Genomic DNA, 26279 nt, shown 5'->3' with positions numbered 1-26279 from the left:
CCCAGAGGTTTATCTGCCATTGGGCGTAGCGCCAATCCCCTAGGGGTAGCGATGCTATCGGTCGGGGTGAAAACAATCACACTGTAATTCCAGTCATGGGTTCATCTTGCCTTTTGTTAACACAGCAAAAATGACAAGTTGGGTCGATGTCGGTCACACTGCAGGACTCTGGTCACATTCAGATCTGATTCAATGGTGGGTCATATGTATTTAACAATAATGGCCACATGGTAGTAGCATAATACAGAAAAACAGGTTCAACTACACACTGTATGCACCGGTAATAATTTCTCCCAGACCTTGCACATCTTCAAATTTGGTTGAACATTCCTGATACCTGAGTCGTGGCATGTTTATGTTCCTCCTGCCACCAGGCGCTCTGTTGGCCACGCCGAGAGATGGAAGCCTCAGTGGGATCCTCTTCTCAATCCTCCGGACCGGCACTGTGGATCTTAGGTAGCAGGGCCCACCAATGCCCACGCCAAACACGGCAGGCGGCGGTGGAGGCGCTCCGGCGATGCCACTCATGAACGTCCGTTGTTACCGACATGGACTGATGTTGTCCTTTGCGCAGCCCACAAGGAGTGTCGATTGGAGAGTTGTGCTCCGCCCGTGTGGGCAGCTACCATCAATGATTCAACAGGATTATTAAACATGGATGACTGCCGGTGGTCAGGTGCAGCCCACCGCCAGTACATCCTCTCATCAGGGTCACTTTACATGCAGATGCTTATACTCTGAACTCTGGACAACCGAGCTTCTGTGGAAAACTATGCCCCGCAGTTGAAATGCGGATAAGTCATCTATGGCCGTCATTAAGTTAAAACACTGTCAAGTATTTTTACCAAAAAATTCAACTAGGAATGACATCAAATCTGGATGCCGTGATGCTTTGAGCCGGCACATAGTCAACCCTTCATTCTGTTTAAAGGATCTACGCGTGAAAGGGTCTAGTTCAAGGTGTTTGGTTTTAATCGCAGATCAGATGACTCAAGGTCAAGTCTTTCACACGTCTCGGCGGTGCGACTAACGCATGTTCCGGTGTTGGGTCAGCGTGAAACCGAGCCACATTTAATGCGGCCACCGCGGCCGGATCACGTTGCTTGGCTCTCTCTTTTCCGGATCTCCTTCGGAGAATACGTTACTCGACAAGTTAGTGAGTCGCGTCACATCCCTTCGAAAGAGTGTGACAGTTGCAGGCTACATTTATCAAACACACTTGTTTTGCTTCCTGGTCATGTTACTAGCATTTAAGAGAGAAAGGGACAACTGAATATGCACGTGGAGCTTTTTTATTTTTCAAATTCAAGAGCGTCAGTCTGCGCATGCAGATGAGTCATCGCCCCAGGTGTTGCAGCAGATGGTGTACCTCTGCTAAAAAAGGAAAAACTCTGTTAGCAAGACCTTTAAATTTTGATAACTTGATATAACAGCACATCTACGCACCGTTGATCCTCTTCTTGAGAGGAATAGCACCAAGACACAGGGCCTCCCCCCTGGGTGTCACTAACGCTGTGGTTGTTGAGTCATTTTATCAGCGGCCATGTTCTCTGGATAATAACAGAAAAGTTAAGACATATTACACTTAGGTATCTATATCTATACTTATATACAGTGAGGAGCAGAAGTATTTGCACCCATTGTGATTTTGCAAGTTAAAATAGGTAGAGGTCTGAAATTTCAATCAATCAATTCCACTTACAGAAACAAAACAAAACAAAACAAAGCCTTTGTTAGCAAATACAGAAGTCAGACGCTTCTGTAGTTCTTCACCAGGTTTTTACATATGGAAGCAGGGATTTTAGCACATTCCTCCACACAAATCTTCTCTACATTTGTCAGGTTTCGGGGCTGTCGCTGAGAAACAAAATTTCAGCTCTATCTGAAGATTTTCTATTGGATTGAGGTCTGGAGACTGGCTAGACCACTCCAGAACCTTGATATGCTTTTTACGCAGCCACTCCTTGGTCAGCTTGGCTGTGTGCTTTTGGATCATTGTCATGTTGGAAGATCCAGCCACGACTCATCTTCGAGTCTCTGACTGAGGGAAGGAGGTCATGGCTCAAAATCTGACGATACATTTCACTGCTCATCCACCCCCATACTTCACAGTGGGGATGGTGTTCTTGGGATTGCACTCATCCTTCGTTTTCCTCCACACACAATGAGTTTGCACCCAAAGGTTCTACTTTGGTCTCAACTAACCACATGTCTTTCTCCCATGACCCCTATGCATTTTTCAGACGGTCCGTGGCAAACTTCAGACGGGCTTTCACATGTACTGGCTTCAACAGGGGAACCTTTTGTGCAATGCATGATTTAATATCATTGCACCGTCGTGTACTACTGAAAGTAGTCTTTGAAACTGTGCATCCAGCTCTCTTCAGGTCATTGACCAGCTCCTGCCGTGTAGTTCTAGGCTGAGCACTCACTTATCTCATCATGAGTGATGCACCACGAGGAGAGATTTTACATGAAGCCCCAGTCCGAGGTGGATTATCAGTCATGAATAGCCTTTTCCATTCTAACAATTGCTGCAACTGCTGATTTATTTTGACTAAACTGCTTTCCAATTGTCCCATAGTGTCATGTCTCATGTCTCCTCCTCCTACATGTCTCCTGCATGTTCCAAGAACAAGAACCAAGCAGGGTGAGGCAGCGTTTAGTTATTATGCTCCTCACCTCTGGAACAAGTTACCTGAACGTCTGAAGTAGAGCTGAAACGAATACTCGAGCAACTCGAGTAACTCGAGTTTAAAAACTGATCCGAGTAATTTTATTCACCTCGAGTAATCGTTTATTTTGACAGCTCTAAGCATCACGTTTCGCTCGGACTACTTTTAATGCGGGACAACGCGCTGACGTCACGTGCGAAGCGGAAAAAGCAATAAAAAAAAATATAAAAAACATTTCCGCAGCCGACAGCCGCTCCAAACTACGCTGACGTTGCTAAAAACTAGCCCGCATGATGTTAAGTTGGTAGCAGGTAGCATCTGATGAGTCTCAGAGATCACATGTATGTTGAACTAGATGCGAAATGACAGACTCGGCCGCGTCCCGGCAGCGTTAATAAACAGCCGCCATCTTAAAGCAGTAGAGCGCTAAGCGCTAATAAATAAGATTAACGTTACTGTCTGAGTCACTAGCTCACGTAACGTTAGCCCTGCGGAGGGCAGCGTTAATAAACAGCCGCCATCTTAACGCAGTAGAGCGCTAAGCGCTAATAAATAAGATTAACGTTACTGTCTGAGTCACTAGCTCACGTAACGTTAGCCCTGCGGAGGGCTAAGTTTCTATTAATTATGACCACTTTCGATGCGTGGCTAACGTGTCTTACATACAGGCTTTAACATAACATAGCTTTGTGGAGTGATGAGGGTGTAAAATAAAAACTCAATAATGCTAACTATCAATTTTAGCTTAGTAGCCATTGCTGGATAAAACACCAAGTAGCACTGGTCCCTAATGTGCTCCAATACAGCCTGTATCATACATTTATTTTGAACACTGGAAAAACTCAAAATCCTATCAGTGGCCTATACTACGAACCGAGTTCAACCTCCCCAGAAGTAATCCAGTTTACCAGCGGGTAACCGGAGTTGACAAAACCTGGTTGTCTAGTTTGTGATCAATCGGTGCTACGACGCTGATTATGAGGTTGATTAGTCGAACCTGTGTCAACCCAGTCAGAGTTACTGCGCGTTCACATAAAAGGGGGCGGAGAGCAGAGTCAAACACTACTTGTGACGATGGCACGGGCACCTTACTTCACAGAGGAGGAATGCGCGATGATTAAAATCCACCCTCACCGCGAAATCCAACACCGATTCGGCGAGTTGAGCGCGACGGGTCTGTTGACAGCGAATTTACAGATCGTGTGATTTGTGAATGCGTCAATATGCCAGTTTACTTATGTCCATGAAAAGAAATAAAGCCTGCTGTCAGGACAATAAAAGAAGATTTGGTACGTTAACAGTAAGAAATAATTTATCGCGCATCACCACATGAAGCAGGATGATTGTATGTTTAGTCTCCTTGACTGTATGAATACGTATGTTCCTTTTTTTAGTTTGGGCCTAAAAAATCCAGCTCGACCCGACCCGAGTCCGATCAATCAACTTGATTTGCAGGCCCAAGCCCAACCCCCCCACCAAAATTTTATGTTATATTTGTGAGGACTCAGGAGAAGAAGAAAATGCCGGGATGCCATGCGTTGTTGCGTAAATTAAAGCCCGTCTTTTGTAACGAATTTTCGCTGACAAACAAGACTAAGATGCATATTCAATAAACATTTATATCTTTTATATTTGTGCGTCTGTCCTATCAGTGGATTTGACAATTTAATCTCTTCGAGTTGGCAGAAAAAAACGCAAGTTTTCTCAATGTTTAAATAGTCTACATATTTCTATGATTATTATAAATATTTACACAACGAAATAACGCTGGAAAGTCCGTTAAATATATTTCTTGTATGAGAGCAAAGCTCCGCATTCGTTTACATTCAGCGATTTCAACAATCAATTTGAAGCGTTTCCATACCCCACTCCGAATCGCACGGCATACAGTGTTCTTACGCAGATATTCAGCATCACCGATGGAATACATATATTGTCCCTGGCGAAAGAGCGCACGGACAGGCACACACAATCTGCGCGGTTGTGAGGGCCTGACTCGGCGGGTTACATTAGTGACGTCTGCCTAGATCAGTTGGCACAGGTAAAGAATTCCCTCAGCTGAAAATCTATATCTTTCATGGAGAACATCTTCCGGGTACGCCAGCGGATTCTGGCAGTCCCGAAATACCCGTGCCCTCCGGAGAGAGCCCCTCACAATCCGCGCGCCAATGTCGTATGGGTCGTCCAAGTACGCTGTCATTGTCAGGAGGACACGTCCGCGGAGGAGTGCTGTTTAAATAGAGCGTGGTTAATTGGAATCCTGATGTTAAGCAAGATCTAACTCTGACACGACCAGGTTTGGCGTGTGGCGTGTGTTGCCATGGCAACACTTCTCGGTTCCAACATATCCACCTTTCGTAGTCTCGCATAGCCGCGAACTTACGTCGCACGTGATAAAGTTACTCTCGAAGTTACCCTGCTAAGCCAGAAAACCGGCTTCGTAGTATAGGCCACAGGACTTACAGTTTAGACTAACTTAAAACTTAACTAGAACTTAAAAATGGCTTGACACAAATAGAAATTCAATTGAAACACGTGGGAAAAAATCCTAACTTTTAAGTGATGTGTGCTATCAAGCGTAATGGCATTTTTAGGTGTATATATATATATATATACACACACACACACATATATATTTTTTTAAAATAAGATCTAAAGGTTTTTTGAGTGAAAGCAGTGAATTTGTCTTTTTTTAATTCTAGTTACATCTAAGATGCAATTGTTGGCTGTTTTCAACAATATACATCGAAAATAAAGACATTGATTGACTGAAAATGGTTCAAGATTATGTCTTGTTTTCTCATGTATATTTATAATTGCTCTTCACCTAAAAATATATTTGTTTTATCCGATTACTCGATTAATCGATAGAATTTTCAGTCGATTACTCGATTACTAAAATATTCGATAGCTGCAGCCCTAGTCTGAAGTATGCTCAAACTGTTAGCTCCTTTAAATCAGGGCTAAAAACGCTTTTGTTTAGCACTGCAGATCCATAACTGTCTATATATTTCAATCCACTTGTTTTCTATTCCTCTTGTGCTTATCTCCATTGCTGATTTCAATTATTATTATTAGTAGTAGTTTTTGTTTTATTTATTTATTTTTTAAATTCTATTTGTGATTAAATGCGATTTTTATGTATAATTTTATTTCGTATTTTGATTATCTTAGTTTTTACGTTCTATTGATTTTAATGTGATTTTTATGATCTTCATGTGATGTAAAGCACTTTGAATTGCCTTGTGTTGAATTGTGCTATATAAATAAATTTGCCTTGCCTTGCCTAGTCTTTTTCCACTTTGTGGAGTGCAACATTTTTTTCTCCGGTTTCTTTTGAAAGCTGTCTGGTCTGATCGATGGTAGCAGTTGAATGATGACTGACTGTGGTGCACAATTATGAGCTCAAACTGGTAGTGGTTGGGTGGTTACTCATGGGGTAAAGGTGGACTTTTTTTTTATGGTAGACTCTGCGTCTCATACTTATTGCTGATTTTCAGGGGTACAAATACTTATGAACCCCAGACGTTACAATCTAAAAAAAAAAAAAAAATACAATGCGAGTTCCATATTTTTTTAAATATTATGTCTCTATTCGTGAGAATGCAGCTATGATTGAAATTTTAGACCTCTACCTATTTTCTAAGTGGGTGAACTTGCAAAATCACGAGGGGTGCAAATACTTCAGCTCCTCACTGTAATAATGGAACTTCGTGTGTGTGTGTGTTCGTTCCCCATGGACTCCGAAACGGCTGGGCGGATTTTGATGAAATTTTACACCATTGTATTTTATATTTCTGGGAGTGTTCTTAGATGGGGGTGACCTCTATAGGCCTCCATTTAGTGCAGAAAATTCGAAAATCAGCAGAGATTCCGATTGTGTAGGCAAACGCTGTCTTTTGGGCAAAAGTGCAATGTCGCAGTTGGCTTTCAAACTTAAATGTTGTGTGATGATGCGTTGTAGCTTTGAATGCTTTAACTTCTGTCACCTCAGGCTCGTGAGCAGCTGGCTGGCTTGAACAGGCAGATTGGAAAAAAAACGGCAATGGAGGGAGATTGTTTCTTTCCTCTCATGGAGGTTATGTGCTTGGACGATTTAGCATGGGCCTCTAGAGCCTTCATGCCCATTGTATAAAGCTGATTTTTTTTTTGTATACAATGCAAAAAGCCTCGAACACACTGCTATCCACTGGTTTGAGCCAAAGGTGAATGGATTGTTTACTCATCCACGCTTCGTGGATTTCCCCATCTCTTTAATATGAAATGTATGGCTTGGTGTTTAAAAAAAAAATTAACACTGTAGAGTCGAGCATGAGATTTTGTTGGAACACCCGTCATGACACGGGATTCACGCGGGAACGAAATGATCCTTTTCAGCTGGTCGCACAGCACACCAAATTGAAGCAGCAGCCATATTTGTAGTCATATTTCAGTGAGGCAACAGTATTTTGACTTGGGTTACAAAGTCAAAATATCCTATAATCCATCAGTGCTTGAGAGCGACGATCGGGGCTGCGTTGCATTCTCAATGATTGGCTCCTGCGCCGTTTATTTATTTAGGCTACGTTATTTAATCAAAATGACAAATGACACTTTTGAGAAATAGACACGGCATACATCATCAATTTTAAGTCCCAGATATGAAAATTCAATACTTTTCCCAAGACTTTTTAAGGTATTATTTCCAAATTCATACATTCAGTGCTTTTCAGACCCCGCGGGAACCCTGTTTTAAAAACCTCGATTGTTCACCCGATTCAGATCTTCTAAAAAAAGATGTGATCGGGAACATCCCTAACCTGAATTATATTTTTGTTCCTTGTAAAAATATTCCCAGAACTTACCGTAACAGAGAATCGGTGAGGCAGGCTACCCTCCATCGGCCGGTGGAGGCTCCTGTGACGAGACACACACACACAGTGAGAAGCTAGCATGGAATGAGTCACACTTCAATGGCATCTTGTGTGTGTTTTGCACGTGTAAAGTGTAAAAAGGTTATGATATGAACATGCATTACACGAGACTTGTTAAATGTCGTACATTTGAGGAGGCCGCATAGTCATACTACACACCTCCTGATGCGGCAGGAACATCATTTTTAAAGTTAGACAAACCAAAATAAGCCCGTAGGAAAGGTGAGAAAATGTGATTGAATGTGCAGAGCAAAATAATTGCTCTTAATGGCACAAAAGTCAAAAGAACAAGCAGACAATAAGGAAAACAAATTTAAGAGGTTGGTCTTCATCGATGCTTAGTTCTGCAGTTATTAATGTGTGAAATGGTGCAGCATCTACAGAAAAAAAAATTTCACATGGAGTATGAGTTGTATTGTTGATCAGAGGTGGGAGTCAGTCACATATATGAGTCTTTAGTCTTAAATGTCAAGTCTCGAGCTACTGTGGCAGAAATCAAGTTGTCATTGTCCAAACTTAAAATATTTATGAAAACACTGTTCTTAACTTAATCCTCTCAACATAGCCAAAATGCTTTGTTTGATGAGGTAGTGAGAGAAACTTTTTTTTTTAGCGGTCCTTTTAGCTGCTTAGACATGGAGAATAGGAATCATCATAACATTATCTAGCTTTGAACTAATAAGTGGGGTGTGTCACTAAAATTTGCAAAACCTTGCATTGCAATGGCCAATACGCTAAACCTCCAATCTGAAAACTTTTAGGAAAAAAAAAAAAAAAAAAATTAGGTCAAGGTGTTGCCCACCAATCTGAAAATCCTATTGAGGTTTTTTGCATTTTAACCATTGATGCTTACTTCATATATGGCAGAAAACACTCAGGTGACTTGAAGTTCCGATCTGAGACCCCCCAATTTGGCCAAATTTAAAAATTGTCTGATATGCACGTGTGATACATCATTGGAATCAATTTTCTGGGAGAAGAAAAAATTTGGACAGGAGGGCATTTTTAAAAAAAAAAAAAAAATTTTTTTTACAGCAAAACCCTACCTGGAGGTGACAGCCCGCGAGAGCAGAATTACAGACGCCATGACTTTAAGGAGATATTATTGCGTACTTACATAGTTTCGATCCAAAAACTCCATGCAGCATGTATCACTGAGTGTCAAGACACAGTTGTGCATGGCCACAGCTGGATTTTATGGGTGAAACACGGTAATATAACAAGGGTCATGATGCAGGAATCGCAGACATCAAGGAGTGGTCGAGATTTTCTTTTTCATGTATTTACCCTTTTAAATGTTTTTTTTCAATTTTTTTTGTTTGGATCGATTACTATCAAACATATCGAAGAAAATGCGACAATAACAAAAAAAAAAAAAAAACACAATTAAGCGATAGTTATGAGGTAGATATCCCTGACTTTACAGATGCCATTTTTAAAATTTGTTTAAAAGTTTAAAATATGCGAGTGAATAATTTTTTAAAGTCGTTGTTTTTTTTAAACGAAATATGAGAATCTAAAAACGACATTTTGAATAATAAATATAACTACCTTCGTTTTATGGCTAGGTTGAAACAAAAGCGGTTGCGCGATGTCTGTAAACAGGGGTTTTCAGGGTAAAACGGACAAATTAAAAATAGTTCGAGGGGTTCATGCGCCATGAATCTGCTACGGCAGCATATAGACATGTTGTTCTATCAAACACAACTGTTGTTTCTTTTAAAGAGTGCAAGAGCAGAAACTGCTTTTTCAGTCTTGTCTGTGTTTTCCGCCATATATACATACATACACACAACACAGTCTCCTGAAAATGTTTTTTTTCCAAAAATATTTACCTTGAGTCATGTTGGTCAAGTCAAACGTTGTTTGACACCAGGTCAAACGTCAAGTCATGTCGTTCTCATTCATTCGCTACTGCCAGAGCCATGTAGAATGAGTTGCGACACTCCCATAGGGACCCATTATACAATTACTTCAGGGTAGTGGCAACTTGAATAGTTCCAAACATTGATTCTCTCGTAACTCGTCGAAGCGAACAAGTACTCAAATATGTGGTTTTATCAATTTTTACCATTAATGTCCCAATTACCGCTGTCAGTTCCATTGTAAACCATTACAGCGCTGCTTGTGCTTGGAACTGTTCAGGCCTACGTGAACCACTTGAGGTGAGATCAGTGTCTCGCAACACTTTGCACATGGCTCTGGCTACTGCTATTCTTGTCAAATATGCTTCGTAGCGGGACATAAGAAATGGCTGACTTGAAGTCAAGTGACTTGAACCCCCCACCTCTGCTGTTCACTTGTCAAGCTGCAAAGATACATGACATAACTCCTAAACCACGGCATTCTCAAAAGTCCCCGATACATACGTCGTAGGATATACTAGTGGCGACAGAGCATCTTCTGTCACAGGCTAGAACGTTTGGCGTGACCCAGTAGCGGCCGCGAGGGTAGTTCTGGCATCAAGCTTGCGTTTTGGTCATTTGGACACAAATCGGTCTCGACCATTCAGGGCTGAGGAACTGGAATGGATCACAGTGCAGATTGGCAGGTCTCTCAACAGCTGCGCGAATGCCGCGCAGTCCCGTCAAAACCACGTTGATAAAATGGCCACTCGCTGGTGGGACAATGCTTAACTACTGAAGAGCTCAAGATGGATGTACAATAACTGCAATGGTGACAAAAGTTTCTTGTACAAACGGCCACCCACCCCACAACAGACCTAGCATATGAAATTAGTTTATTGGTACACATGCGTTTTTGTGTATTTGCAAACCACTGAATTATTTGGATTGAAAGTGTGTGTAGAGTGTTCACAATATATTGTGCTTTGAGTGTTAATAGATATTGAGATATGCTCATGTTTCACCTGATTTAAGGAAAAAAAAAGAAAAAAGAAAGACAAGGTATGGTGATTGCAATATTCAATACATTATGATTCCTATTCCAGTGTTGCCATTCTTCCAATGGAATGTGATGCTTGTTTTCAGATAAATTAGTGCTGCATTGACTAATCGAGTAACTCGATCAGAAAAAAAAGAAGCTTTGAATCAAATTTTTGCTGCTTCGATAGATCGTACCATAAAAATGGCATTGTAATGCTTTGTTTCGAAAGTTGCATTTAGTTTTATTGGTTTGGGAGGATACACTGCCCTCTGGTGGCAACAGTGAATATGACAATTCGTCTAGGCTGAATCCAACTGCTCCTTGTTCAGGCCAACACAAGGCTTTAAGTTTTCGTTTGAGCTAATGTCTATGCATTTTTAAGTTAGTTTAGGGATATACATTTTTTTTGTGTGGGAATATGTGTTTGAACAATTTTTTAAGAGAAATGTTAAAAAAAAGCATTTTATAGCATTTAAGCTAGCAGATTTATTGACTAGACATTTAAAAATTTTGACCTAGATCCTCATTTTAAAACTATATGCATTTAATGGTCCAGTGAAATTAAAGTGCAATTCTGTTTAGTTTCAAGAAACACTCAGTGATTTTTATTTTGTATTTGCATTTGATGCTCTTTTGAAAGTGCAACATTGGCGCTAATGGATGTGCAAGTCAATATAAATGTTAATGCAAGTACACACACTTGTTTGTTTTACTTCTACAATTATTCTGCAACCCATTAAATGTTTGTTATCCAATTACTTGAACCAATTCATCCATAAATTGATTACTTATATAATCGATAGCTGCAGCCCTAAATTCGATCAAAAATCTCACAGCATTTCAATTTGTGACTAAATGCACGTCATATTTTAGTTAGTGTTTTGTAGTGTATTGGTGTGAACATCAGATGTCCTGCATAAAAAAAAAAACCACACATTTCAGAAACTTCCATGTCAAAATTGATTAATAACAATATATATATTTTTTTTCAAAAAATACATGTATCGTTGTCCAAAGTATACACATGTATCGTTGTCCAAAGTATACATAGTATTGTCATGAAATTTGTAATTTACATCTGTAGTAGTGCACCTTGAGTATGGATGTAAAATAGTCACTGTAGTTCAATAAAGTTTGGAAAACACGACTATCATTGCCTGTTACAATTACAAAACAGAAACGAGTTTTATTGGAACAAAAACAAGCCTCTTTAAAGCTCCACTACCCCAAAACAGATGACGTTATATGGAAGGGATAAGTTCCAGAAAGGCTGTTATACTGTTGCTGCACCAAAATACTTCACCCAAAAACCAGGAAGTCAGGTTTTGAGTCCAGATAAGTAGTATCAATAATAATAATAATAAAAAGTACTGCAAATATTGTTGGTCCGACTAAGAATTTCCAACAAGCAGTCCAGTCGATCACAATGCATTGAATTTGAAAAGGGCTTTGGAAAAAGTACCATCAGTGGCCCCAAAGACAAGAGCACTGTGTCTTTAGTCCAAGCAATACACTAATTAGCATGTTGCTATGGCCTAATACTGTTGATATTTTGTGAGAAATGTGCCAAGTACCGGTAGTCAAGCTGGGCTGAATCTAGGTTAAGAAACGCCCCCTTATTACTGTCTGAACAGGGCTAGTAACAAAAGTGGTGTCAATGTATAGAAATTCTCTGCTTGGTGGAAACTGATCTCAACACATGGTTCAATTCAGCTCGAGTTGTGAGCGATCTGAAATGCTTCGTAAAATCACCAATATGCATTGCCATGAGCTGCAAGTCTTGGACACAAAGCCTTCCAATAACTATGCGTTTCTTTAGACCACTTTTACATAGAAATGCAACAAGAGGGTTTCCAAGGAATACTTGAGGTCTGGCCCAGACTGTTGACCAGTGACTCACCAACACATTTATTGTCTGTTATACAGCACTACAAGCACACACTCACACACACTGCAGTGTAAAAACAACTCGTTTTATGTACACATACACATACAAAGATTAAGTATCTGCACTGTGATGCCATTTCGTCAAGTGTGATGCCAGAAACCCTTCAAAGTGTCATTGTAACATGAGTGAGGACAGAGAGGAGGGTTATGGGACAACTGTACATCTTGGATAAGGTAAACATGGATGAGGACTTACCTTGCTCGTACTGTGTAAGCATACCTCTCTGGCTGCAGTGCAAACAAGTCCAGGCTTTAATGTCCACTGACTGCTGCAGAACTACACATGGAGCAATGTAACTTGCGGACTGGGGCAGCCCGTCTCTGACAAGCTGGCTGACTTGCAGCTAACGCAGTTCGCTTTGCCAAAGACATGACACACACACACACACACACACACCGACGTACAGCAGGCCGCAATTTGTGGATAGTGTCACTTGGTGAGTGAGCTTCTGGTCTACAGGGACCATCTTATGACAATACATCTTCAAAGCGTGCATTACTAGAAGAAGAAAAGTGGAATTGTGGAATTTTATTTGGAAGACTGCTTTGTTTCTACTGTGTACCAATAACACTAGGCAATGACCCTGCCTGCCACTGTAGTGTGGACGACCAGGGGTGTCAAAATGCATTGTGTCATAAAAGGTCACTTGAAACTATAAATGTGTAATTGACTCATCATAAAATGTGCACAATTAGGCATGGGTTAGTGTTAGGCAAGCTACAAATAATCGACAACTAATCAGTTATCGAAATTAACAACCGTTTTGCTAATTGATTTAAATATTTTAACTGAATTTTTCTGTAGTCCTTGCTGAAAGCAGATGGATTTTCTTTAGAATTGTGTAAGATATTTGTAAACATCCGCTTTTGCTTTCAAAACCAATACTTACATAATCAATTGTTTTGTTATCGCAGTTTTTGGTTTCAATTGCATATTCAGGCTTGATTAAGCCAATAGTGATATAACGGTAAATAAAGAGATTTATATATGAGCCAATTAGTTCACTAAATTCCAAAAATATAAACCCTACAATAGTAGTATTTTCAGTATTTCTTCAATGGAGCTGCGCCATAAACCGACAAAACTCAAATTCGAAAGTTACAAGTTAATGTTGATACTTTTTTCCATTTGTCTTGCTAATGTTATCCGTCTTTTATGCTTTACCCTTCGGAAATATGTTAAATTCGACTGGGAATTTAAGCTATAATCCAATGATAGTGATCTTGTCTACTTGTGTGTATTACAGCTTTATTTTTGTTATTTTAGAATAATAATAGAACAGTAGAAAAATAGAATAGTGACAGAATCATCCAAAGTAACCATACTGTAACTATTGTTAATGCTAATGATAGTGTTATCATTTTAGCTTAAATGTGTGATTGCACGTCATGCCGTATGTTTGTCTGTGGTATTGAACCTTTTTCATATTAAGACCAAATATTTATTTGACATTTGATCAGATACATGGTGATTGATTATACATTGATGTTAAAAAGGAAATAACGAAGTCAAGCTTTACACACAGGTAGGTTGCTAGCATTATTAGCTTTACTTAGCTTCCCTTAAATCCCACCTTATCTCGAAATGTTCATTATAGTTATCTGAAATATGCATGCATACAACATATTGCCTTGCCGTAAATAATATTAATCATTATACTTCTCAAAATTGAGTCTTTTCTTTGTAGCTCTTGTTGGTCCATATAAACTCAATGGGAGTTTCACAGAGGGATACACTCCTATCGGCAAACCCGGAAGAGGGTATCAAGTCATATGAGTTGCCCCCAGAGTTGTTTATGGTTTCAAAATTGCTTAAAGGGTAAGCAAAATCGTTTCATGATATGGCAGTTGCAGCTCTGAAATGTATTATTGTAAGACTATACTGACAAAAAACAAACAAAAAAAAAAACTAGCTTAGGATTTCTACACATAAAGAATACTTGTTCAACTATTATTATACAACTATATTTTTAAAATTAAAATGACGTGCAATTTTGGTAGATTTTAGGAAGCAAAACGCAAGGACGCAAATGATCCGCTCTCCTCAGATACTCAGAAAGTTGAATGTTGGCTGCATTAGCAGTTAACATTCCATATTGGTAGTCCAAAAAATTGAAGGACGGATGGAAAAAATCTGACCCCCTGAAAGATTATTATTTGCACAATATTATGAACTGCAAAAATAAAATTCAGGTTATAAAAACAGCTAGAAATGAATAGCAAACATCCATACTTAATGAGAACGTTAGTCATGTTTTGGCATGTTGGCCAATACGAGTTTCTGAATGCATTGTAAATAAGGCCTACCTTCCATCTGTAAAAGGTGATTGGGTCACATCTGATGAACCCCACAACCCCAGGAAAAATATTCAAATGTGTTACAATGAATACAGCAAGTACAACAAAACAGTAGAAAACCTCAGACGCAGTGCAAGTTGTGCTAATACAACTAATGGGGAAAATTACAAAACAGTGCATGCCATCGTGAACCGAGACCTCATGTCCACGCAAAGGATCAATTTTCGGCTAACTCAGTTATGCATTCATTTTTTGTTCATTTTGTGCCCTGAATGCTAATACAGTGGTACCTCGACATACGATCGCTTCGACACACGATCTTTTTCGACATCCGACGTAAAATTTGACTGGCCATTTGTTTCTACATCCGACGAAATGCTCAAAACACGATTTTTTACAGCGTTGCAATTTCATTGTTATTCCGCAAGACGGACGTACGGTGGATTTTATTGTGAGAGGAATCAACATGGGTTCCAAGAATGTTAAAGTGGTGAAAAAAAGGTGGGGCTTACCATTGAAGACGGAAATGATAGAAAAATATGAGCGTGGGGTGCGCATCCGTGAACTGCTTGAAAATACTCTTCCGATCTCCGTTTACCAGTCTTTATAAGTTAAGGTGATAATTATTATTGTGGTACCATCGCCAAAGATATCGCCAGCTTTGTCAGGTTTTTAATAATTTATTCCAGATTTTGTGCAACACAACATGCCAACTGTCCGCGGCAGTTGACGCCAGCAACAACAGGACATTAAAAGAGAAAGTAATATCTCAACTGCACCATCTCTCTCACTCTGTCATCAGCCACGCTATGGGCGTTACCAGGGGGGGCAGTGCCCACCCACGGACACGCTCTGCCCACCCAAATAAGACTGGATGTCGTACTAACAGCAGTCTGGGCACCGCGTATAGTATCCCATTCATTTAGTACTGATGTGTTCTAAGTTTTAACCTTTGCGTTGTTACCTCCTCTGTCACCTTATAAAAAAAAAAAAAAAAAAAATGTTGGTTTGGTTCCTAGGGGGCGGTACACACATTTACGCATATTTAGATTTTTTTTTTTTTTTTACATTTTATCAAACTTTTCACCAGTGTTCACCTGGGTGTCGAGTTTGGTGAGTTTTGAAGCATTCAGAGGGGGTCAAAGTAGGGGTCAAAGCATCAGCGGGACAAAGAATGACTGCTAGGGGGCGCTTGGCGCCACATAGTGTATTTGGAATTTGTCTTTACACAGTATCAAAGATGGCACCTGTCTTGACCTGCCTGCCGATTTTGGTGCATTTTGAAGCATTCTAAGGGGGTCAAACTGAGCTCAAAGGGGCTGCGGAACACGAGGAACCACAATAGGTTACCTAAAAAAAACATTGTCCACTGAATGTCCATACTGTTCAGTTATGGATGTGTTTTAAGTCAAATCAAATCAAATCAACTTTTGTTTAAACCAAATCACAACAAGTTATCTCAAGGGGAAAACAAAAAATGTTTTAAGGTGCATTAGCCCTACGCTGGATTTCGACCTACTTGAGCACTGTAGCTTTTTTATTTTTTTTTGCCCCTGCCCCCGAGGTAAGACTAATGCCCGCCCAAACCTGGCATCCTGGTGACACCACTGAGCCACGCGGTGCGTTCAGGTACACCACGCAAAATACATCCACCACATTACAACCCGATTTTTAAAAAATATTATTTCAGGTATTATTATTTCTAATATTATATTATTCCGATTTTTATTCGTAATTATTTTGTTTTGCTATTTGCAATAGTAACAGCAGTATTTATTAAGGATTTAGTCTGGGTTTTCGGGCTGTGGAACTAATTGATGGAATTATCATGTATTCTTTTGGGGAAATCCTGCTCGACATACGACCATTTCGACTTACGAACAAGATCCTTGAACAAATTAACTTCGTTTGTCGCGGTACCAGTGTAAAATACTTTTGATTTGAATATGAAATAAAAATTTGCCTAATTATGACTGATTTGGTGAACGCGTATATTGGTGGGTTCAGTTAGTACCCCGAAAAAGGTTAACTGATTTTTTTTTTAGTTTTTGCAGTCACAAGAATTTTCTTTGAAATCTTAAAAGTTTCTATAGTCAACCATTAGTAGTTTCGCCAAAAAAAAAAAAAAAAAAAAAAAAAAAAAGTGTTAATAATAAAGAATATTTACTGAACGAGTAGTCATCTAAATCTATATGAAACAAATGTTCTTCCATCACTCAAGTGATAGCCAACACAGTACGCAACACATTCACAACACAGATTGGAGGATGAGATCATGTCATACCTTTTTCATCACCTATACCACCCCCTAAAACCGCTACACACACACACACACACACACACACACAAACTTATTCTTTTAATATCAATTACTTTGTCGTGAGCACAGACTTTTGAATTCCTTGCTTTGGATATCTCCTCGTCTTTAACGATGGACAAACCTGTTAAAGAAAACAAATTGTACACCAAACAAACAAAATACTTGGCTTTTAATGCAGACTTGACTTACGTGCCATTTTCCAAATGTCAAATGGATATCTAAAACGAAACTGATATCGGTAACTGATATGCGACCAGATTATTTAATGACTGTTTGTATTGTATCAACATAATTTAAATAGAATAAATACAATGTTTTAGGACTGAAAATAGTTGATCTCATCATCGTTAACAGTAGTGCAAGGCTTACAGGTATTTTTGCACATTTGTAGCGTTTTGCACTGTGTTTTAGCATGAAGCTAGCGGATTTTTCAATTTGCTAAAACCAAGCTAAGCGGTGCTGGTTAAATGAACGTGCATATCTTTACAAAGAATTTAAACTGGGATTGGAAAAAAGTTTGAAGAAGTTGTCCTCTTGTTTGAAGACTTTCTCATTATCTGTAAACTGTTTAGTAGAGTGGCTAGCAGATTTAGCAATATAGTGCAAAACCTGTAGTAATCTGAAAGCTATGCTATGGAGAAAAAAAAAGTGGGTAAGACTACTCAATTTGGGTATTTTTGGCAGGTGTTAGCATTATAGTTCGACGTATTAGGTCTTGAAACTGTAGATTAGACCCACAGCATGTCAGGATTCTATCTGCTCTTTGGGGTATAGCGAAACCGGACAACACGCCTACTAAATTTAACATACAATTAGGTACTCAAAATGCAATCATCCTCTAAAAAATGAACTTGTCTGTTCACTTCGGACAAGATGTGTCATGCAAGTACCAGATCGGGCCGTTACCTACCAATTTCCCATTGGTGCTACAATGACGCAAAGCCAAATGCAGCTTGTCACAATCTACCATTGCTTCTCGCTTGAGGTTTAAAAGATTTGCTAAAGCACTACACAGCCTCAATTTCCTCCAGTCCAAAATCTTTATAGTCGGTCAAACCTGTTAAAGAAAGAATGTAAAGAGCACATCAAAGTAACATTTTTAGAATACTACATGATATCCAACAACTACAAAACTATAGAGTAAAACTTATGACAATATTCTTGATAGATGTACTATAAATGCTCATCTATAATTATATATTTAAGCAATATACGAATATAGGCAGAGGTGGGTAGTAAGGCGTCACATTTACTTAAGTTTTTGAGGAAAAATGTACTTTTAATAATTGTTTTACCCAATATACTATTTACTTTTACTTGAGTAGAATTGTTAAGATAAAACGCTACTCTTACTCTGCTACTTTGGGCTACACTAGAGCAGTTACATTTTTCCTCTTTATTTTCATATTTGAATTTTTATTTTTGCCAGAGATACCGACAGTGTCTCTACCAGTTTCACCAATGAGATGTCACCACAATAATCACGACTCCATTAAATCAACCAGATGTAACAATATAGTTACATGACCAGACGCAGGCAAGTCAAATGGTCACGCCGGCCTGTTCAATCACATGGCGTCTCTCTTCAGCACTGTAAAAATTGAACTATTTGACATAGAGTCAACATTACTCAAACGTGTGGATTTGTTTGAACCTTTCTCCCAGTTGTTATTTAGCAGTGATTTATTTGACACAGATTCATTTTTAGTTTATGGTAGCGGGAACGCTTGCTCTTTGAACTGGTAACGTTTCATTTTTCTAGTTTAAATTTGATGATTGCTTATTTTTTGGGCCTGAAATGGTCACGTAATAGGTTATAGTACAGTATATATAAAAATCATTCATATAGACGATGCTGTGATGAGAAGAAAAATACACCATTGTTTACAAAAATATCACACTATAAACTGTTCCTCACAAAGTTAATCATCACTTTTTTCTTTTCACCGGATACTTTTTCACTTGTACTTAAGCACATTTTTTGGATGACTACTTCTACTTGAGTAATATTTTGAAGTAACACTACTCGAGTAAGATTACTGGCTACTCTACCCACCTCTGATGATATGTGCCTAAAATGGGCAGCAATTAAGGATTGCCCGCCAAAAAAGGGGAAACTACCGAAAAGAGAATTGGTGGCACATTACTATTAGGCTAAACCCCCAAAACATGGAACAAAAGGTGTTATGCAAATTTATCAAATGAAAAATGGACAATAAGATCAGATCATGTATTTGTGACCTGGCAGAGCAAAATGAGTCGAGCGATTCAAATATAAAAGCCAAATGTTTCACTTGGTGGAAATTATGAAACCAGACGTATACTCATTAAACATTCCGTAAACACCTCTTATCGGTCCGAAGTTCCATCATCATGAAATTAGCATCAAAAAGCGTTCAAAACTCACATTTTGCTGAAGAAATATTCAACCATGATATAAGAAATTATTCCCTTTGGCTAATTTCGTACCAGTATTGGTTATTCTCAGTTGTTGTGTGCTAAACTCAGGCAAGGAATGTGTACTCCTATTAATTCGAGCATTAGCATGTTACTGTCTGAAGACACAGGCCTCTGACTAGTCTATTCTTCAGTGGATTGTAGGATTCGGAACAGTTGTTCGTTGACAAAATATTTCCGTTATTGTTGACGAAAACAATTTTTTTCATGTTCAATTCATTGTTCATGTTGATTCACACGTTTTCAGCGCGTCATTTCATGTCATTCAATGACGCGCTGAAAACGTGTCTTTGGAGGCAAACGTAACGAGATGAATTCCAGTTGTCGCCTGACAACACGAGAATGAGGTGAAAATTTACCATAGTTTCCGTCATCAATTCACAGTGTGCGACATTTTCTTACTGTATGTGTGTTAGCACGCATTTAGCAGTGGTTGGTTGTGTCACTCATGTGAAGTACTGCCCCCCCCCCCCCACGCCCTAAACACACGCTTACTTATCGGCCAGTGTAATGTGCCCATTCCAGGCTCCTTTTGTGAAATGTGTGTCAGGTGCTGCTTAGTAAGTTTTGCTTTTTTATCTTGGCTAGATAGTCTATGCTATGTTGCTTTAAACCTTTGAGGTCTGTGCTGAGTGATCGTCACTCACTAAACTAACTTGTAGTGTTAGCATAGCGTTTACGTTAGCATTTAGCGCGGTGACTCAATGTCTTTTGAAACTCTTGGAAAACATTTTACATACAGTTGTTGGCGTCCAGGTGAGTTTAATTAATTGCAAATAATGTACAGTCTTGTTGCTGAGTGTGTATTATCATGAAAATGGTGATATCCTTGTAGACTCTACAGTTATGTGCTCGTCTGTCATGTTTATTCGAAATTGTGGGAAACCTTTTTATTTATTCATGGAGTAAAACTTTGAAGTTTATAGCTGAAAACATTGAGAATTGTCGGCTAAAACTAGACGAAACTCGTCTGAGTTTTCGTTTCACATTTTGAAATTTACTAAAATATGACTTAGTAAGTAATTTTGTCCAAAAGACTAAGACGAAGATTAAAATGGCTGCCAAAAACAACACTGGTTCGGAATACTGTCAGAAAACACAGAGACACCATCACAAACATAGACTTTGAGACGGATTCTCAAGGTAAAGAAATCAAAATTTAATGTCTCTTTTGAAGTCAGCTGTCGGCTTACTATTTGGATAGGTTGCAAATGCATGGCAGTGGACTGAACTGGTGTCCACATAATTTGTGACAGTTAAAAACAGGGCAGTGACTGGGAAGAATCAGACATAGCTCTGGTAAACTTGAAAATTGCGTTGGCAGTGTCAAATCAACGGGAATGACAATAACAACCACCTAACTTCAAGTATCGGAGATTAAACTGTCATTGGAAAGCTAATAAAATCCCGTTTTTATGATACAAAAACCTCAGTGTTGAAAAATACATTTTGCTGTGCCAGGTCACATTTAGTAATTTCCAAAACATTCTGAAAGGATGATAAAAGGCAGCCATGAGGGCTGTACAAGTATGTTAGAAGGAAGGTCTTTTACCTTTTCACTGAGTTACAAAAGCAAATACCACAGTGGAATAACCAATCCTGGAGCGAAGACCATGGCGCTGATCCGGTCACCAGACAGTATGCCAGCTGTCCGATGATGACCTCCACCGTTAGTGCACTACTTTTTTACTCTCTCAACCCAGTGAGATTATCAGTCTTGTCTTGCATGTGCCTGGTGTAGCTAATCAACCCATGGCCGTTTTGCAGAAACATCCTGTATGGCAGCCAGAACTGTCCTTCAAAACGGACTTCCTCTTCAGACCGTGGTCACATTTATGATACAAGCAAAGGTGAAAAGTCTTTCCACAAAAGACATTCCACTCCAACTTGAAGATGTAAATTATGACTAAAATTGATATTTACATTTCTAGTCCCAGAACTTTCTCATTGTTGGTGAGTCAATGGACAATGCAAAGTAAAAAGGGCTGTACTAATGCAAAGTGATGAGAAGATTGCCTAGGAATCCTAAGCATTAAAGATTCATGGTTCGTCAATCTCAAATTCTTCCCTAAATATTTTCATCCAGTTAACCAGTTATTGGAAAACCAAAGTACTCATGGTTTTCTGAAAGTCTAAAAAACCTTATGCTAATCAGTGGAATTTAGCGTATCTGCTCGGCTGTTTATTACATTAGCTTCAACATTTCAACTTGATTTTGCAGCAGCTTCTGGGTTTGAAGATCGTGTCAAGTAATCTTCCGAAGCGTTGCGAGTAGTGCTGATTAACTCAAATCAGTTAGAAAAAAGATACAAATTAAATTTTGCTGCTTCGAGTATTCGTTTAATTAAAGTGGCATTGTAATGGTTAGTTTTTAAAGTTTGCATTTAGTTTTATTGATTTGGGTCGATACACTGCCCTCTAGTGGCAGCAGTGAATATGAAATAGCTCATTTCACATGGATAAATGCAGCTGCTCTCTGTTAAGACCAACATAAGCTAAGTTTTTGTTTGAGCTTTTTTTTTAATGCATGTGTTTAGTTATCAGTAAATTTAACCGCTTTTTGTGGGAATATTTGTTTGAACAACTTTTTGTATATAAAAAAAAAAAGTTAGCATTTTAGAGCATTTAAGCTAGCGGAATTTTGGTATGTAAGTTAGCCAATCGTTCTTTTGTTGTACTTAAATACTCGTTTATTTTTTTCATACTGTTTGAGGCCCAGCTCAGGTATTTTAATTTTTATTTTACTTATCCGATTACTCGATTATTTGAATTAACTAGTTCAACGATTAATCGACTACAAAAATAATCGATAGCTGCAGCCCTAGTTAAAAGCACAGGAAAGGATAGCCGAAACATGTACCACGTTCCCAGCTTCATTTACTACTCCCAAGAGTTCCTGAGAAAGTTCTCTGTGGGTTTTCAGCCTCTATACCACCTGTCATGTTAACTTAAGTGCAAGCACAAAACTCCAGCTACACATAACAGCAGTAAGTCAAGAAATGCTGCAAGCAAGTCTGACACAGTTCACTGTGACAAGACTATAAAAAGAATAGCTACTTAGTTGAGTTTTTGTGCTTCAGAGAAATGAGTTAAAGGATTATAGTTCGTTGCTTATTCTTGGTTTAAACTATTATTATAGGCAATGATGATATCACCTTTTAATTATATCATGTCCTCTGGGACAAATATGTGGTCAAGAAATGTAAAGATCATATAGACAGGGAGCAAAAAGAAATGTAGGACTAACCAAACACTGAGCAGGAGTAGAAAAACTCATCTGATTAAGAAACCAAGAAAACATCTGCAACCGTGTCTTCCTTTGAAGAATGTCTTGTCTTCTTAAATCCAGCCAGGGACGACACGCATGGTACAATACAGATGTGTTTCAAGCTTGTGAGTAGTGAAAATGTTAGCATATGAATGTAGCCTATGCAAGAGAACCTCCAAGGACAGCAATTTGGCTAAGGCACCACAGGGTCAAGGGTTCATGTTAAAATGTAAATATGGCATATGTGCTGTCTGGTTTTGCTAAAATACAAAATGTCAAAATTGAAATATACTTATAGCATCTCTTAGAAGTTATGAATGTGTTTTGTTACTGCATACCTGCTTCTCCTAAGCACTACAAGTTCAAGTATAAAATCCAAAAACAAACATTTAAGAATCCAAGATCCATTTTGGACATAGAAAATTGAATAAATCTGTCATTTAATATCAAATGTGCGACATGACTTAGAAATGGACTTCCCAATGACTAACATCAAGTTGAGTGACAAGACTACTAAAGCTAGACCAGGCATGATACCAGGTCATGTCAAGTATTGCTTGTTGCTTTGGGAACTATGAGCAATTGGATTCTCCCGCTATTAAATTTCGGGCAACATAGTGGATTTTCTGCAATGATCAAATGCAGTGATGCTCCTCTGAACTGGGACATGCTAGAGGGAACACATTTACTATTCTGCCATCCAGTTTTGAGATTGTATTTTATTATTAATACTATTTTTAATAGGATGGTCTTTTTCTTACCTCTCCAAGCTGCCCCATCACTACAGTTTTGCCTGCCGCTTAAGCTGACCAAATAAGCAGAGGCTCAGAGGGGACATTTCTTCTAGCTGGTCTCGAACTATGCAAAGACCTGTCAATGCACATCAGATAAGCTCCTTTTGTTGTCCATTTATAAAACATGCCTTCAACCTTATTTTCGGTTCTTGGCATTTAACAAAGCAGGATGCTAGAGTTTTTTTTGATACAGTCTTAGTTCATTTAGCTTTTCCAACTTTGTTAAGCTTCTGTTTATGGTTGCCAAGTGGTCCATGTTCTCTTGGTATTACAGCACTTAGCTATGGGCTATTCGATCATTAAAAATGATTTGAAGGACTAAGGACTACATGGTAAAGTGAAGGGGACTGCCATGTTGCTCGCAAAACATTTAGCGTTGGTCTTCAGAGTCCAACATACAGTATGCTAAAAAGGCTTTCTTTCGGCAACAGATGACAAATTTCAGAGAAAAATCTGAAGGTGATTTTCTGGTTGATGGTGCCATTTCAATTCATGATTTTCTTCAAATCCAGCGTCAGTACAAAATGAACGCAGTCATATTCCCAAACAATGAGATCACACCATCAATACGTTATAAGTAGAGTTGTCCGATAATATCGGTCGATAAAAGCATTTAAAACTATGTTGAATAATATCGACATCGGTTTTGGACCAATACGTATGTTGCCTTCAAAGTGAATGCAGAATCCTTCTGCCTTTGACCATATACTGACCATCAGATGTCTCTAAATTGAGATGCTTGGGATTTGATAGGTGAGCATTATAATTATTCGAGCATCCAGTGGGTCATCACAATACAATTAGCTATAATATGTTGAGTCCAAGACTGCATAGTATATCGTTTCAGTTTGATATCGGAGTTGGACAATATTGGGATATCGGTTAAAGTCATAATCGGACTCTAGTTATAAACTATAACTAACAATGCAAGGACACAAATTTGACTGTGTGAGACAGTACTTTTAAGTTAAAAATTGGTTCCATAGAGAAACACTTGCTATCGTACGTTAATTAACATGGAATTATTTTTATCGTGTATTTAATTATAGATTTTATAACCAAGTATGTTTTATTATAAACAAATGTAAATATATGTATATAACATTTTTTTTCCACACTGTACTGAAACACACGCACTCATTGTCGTGTTTGGTAACATTTTGCATTCGCTTAGCAATTACCGTTAGGTCTACCCAGACCTCCAGTGTGGTCGGTCATAGCGTCAAATAATTTAAGACTCCTTGTGGTGCAATACATGTGAGATGTGTTCACTTATTTGCCACTATGGAGGAGACTTGGTTACTTGGAGAAGTTAGGTAATGTGCGAAAGTTAACTTTAGCAGTTAGCTTTTCACAGGAGTTTGCTCTACTGACAGGCAGGAACTCCTTTTAAACCAACCTGATTGTTGTGTCCTGCCAGTCACGCATAAGCATGCAGCTTCCGATTGGTTGGTATATAGTTGGAATTTAACTATTGTGCGGACCTAACATAAACTGAAGATTTGTTTTGTTTTGGAAGGCCTATTGAGTTTTTTTGTAAACAACCAAATAATGCTTGGTCGTTTTATTAATGCAAGAATAATAAATATTAGCTTTGGCCAAATTTAACCCATCATGGTCTTTATTGTAACATGCTCTAGAAGTGAATGGCACATACACAGCCATGGAAAATTGAGAGGAAAAATTACAATTCACGACGAATCACAGATCTATCACATCTAGAATATAAAGAAGAGGATTATACAGGGGTCAAAACAGCTGAAGGGGAAGTCTAATCATCCTAAACTAGAGACAATGCAAAATAAAAAAACACCACCAACAACAAAAAAAACCCAGTCTATTGACTGGATCATAATAGAAAGTGTCATGATAAAATGCTGGAACATTTGGAACTTAAATACAAACTGAGTTATCATATTTGTTTTCAGGAGGGATTTGTACAAAAACGCTCCAGCAAGGAGCGTTTAAAAACGAGCTTTCTTAGCGGGGCCATCGAAATCTTCACGGACCCGGCTGTAAGAGTTGTTACCAGTACCCATTCCCCGGGTAACGCTCTGAGCGTAGCGCTCATTGCGCTGTGAAGGGCAATGTGCCAGTGAGGAGTGTGAAGGGGCGGTGTTCAAAAGGGGTTGCAGTGCGCAAGCACACAGTTCATGTCCATGTGGAGGCAGATGTATGCGTGTGTGTATATGAAGGTATGAATGCATGTTTAGAGGGTTTTAGATCAACAAAAGCAGCAGGCCACACATCCGAAGAAACCGTTCGTTCCAATATGAAGGTCCACAGGTGCCACAGGTTACATACAGAAAAGGAAGAGAGGGTAATGCTTTCGTTAGTGAGTGCCTCCCTCACAGCCTCTGCTGTGCATGCCAAGCCGAGGCAGTAGTTATCATCAGCTCCACCACAGTAGGGCCCCATGAAATCAGTCCTTCGGGATCAGCATTTAAGGTGGAACGTAAAAATGTTTTGAGAAAGGAATTAAAAGCTAAAAAAAAAAAAAAGTTTACATTTGGAAGTTCCCTTCTTGGGCTCTGATAACTATTGTCAAAATGTGGTTCATGATTACAGTGTAATCAGTCAAAAAAAAAAAAAAAAAAAAAAAAAAAAAAAAAAAAAAAAAACATGAATAAAAAAATCTGCTGTATTCAGGTCACAATTTGTGAAAATAATCTTAAAGTCCCTGTAAAGTGAAAAGTCACAGCGTTTCGTGAGTCTCTCGTG

General features: G+C 38.8%; 1 protein-coding gene across 4 annotated transcripts in view; it reads right to left on the bottom strand.

Moving 5' to 3' along the window:
* Positions 1-1276: 1276 nt before the first annotated feature.
* Positions 1277-26279, bottom strand: part of LOC130910287 (splicing factor, proline- and glutamine-rich-like) — a 41074-nt gene continuing 16071 nt past the window's right edge. Inside the window, exons 10-12 of one of the 4 annotated variants that reach the window (XM_057827438.1) lie at positions 7520-7571; positions 1447-1550; positions 1277-1374 (exon numbers count right to left, since the gene is read on the bottom strand). In XM_057827438.1, coding sequence (XP_057683421.1) covers positions 7545-7571 — 27 coding nt within the window. In that variant the 3' untranslated portion in view covers positions 1277-1374; positions 1447-1550; positions 7520-7544. Of the gene's footprint in view, positions 1375-1446; positions 1551-7519; positions 25634-26279 lie in introns of all 4 variants that reach the window. The other 3 variants (XM_057827439.1, XM_057827436.1, XM_057827437.1) reach the window with 3 other exon arrangements.

The sequence above is a fragment of the Corythoichthys intestinalis genome, chromosome 22 (genome assembly GCF_030265065.1).
Source record: "Corythoichthys intestinalis isolate RoL2023-P3 chromosome 22, ASM3026506v1, whole genome shotgun sequence".
NCBI classification, from domain to species: Eukaryota; Metazoa; Chordata; class Actinopteri; order Syngnathiformes; family Syngnathidae; genus Corythoichthys; species Corythoichthys intestinalis.
Note: the sequence above shows the minus strand (reverse complement) of the source record. Positions and strands in the feature narration are given on the sequence as shown.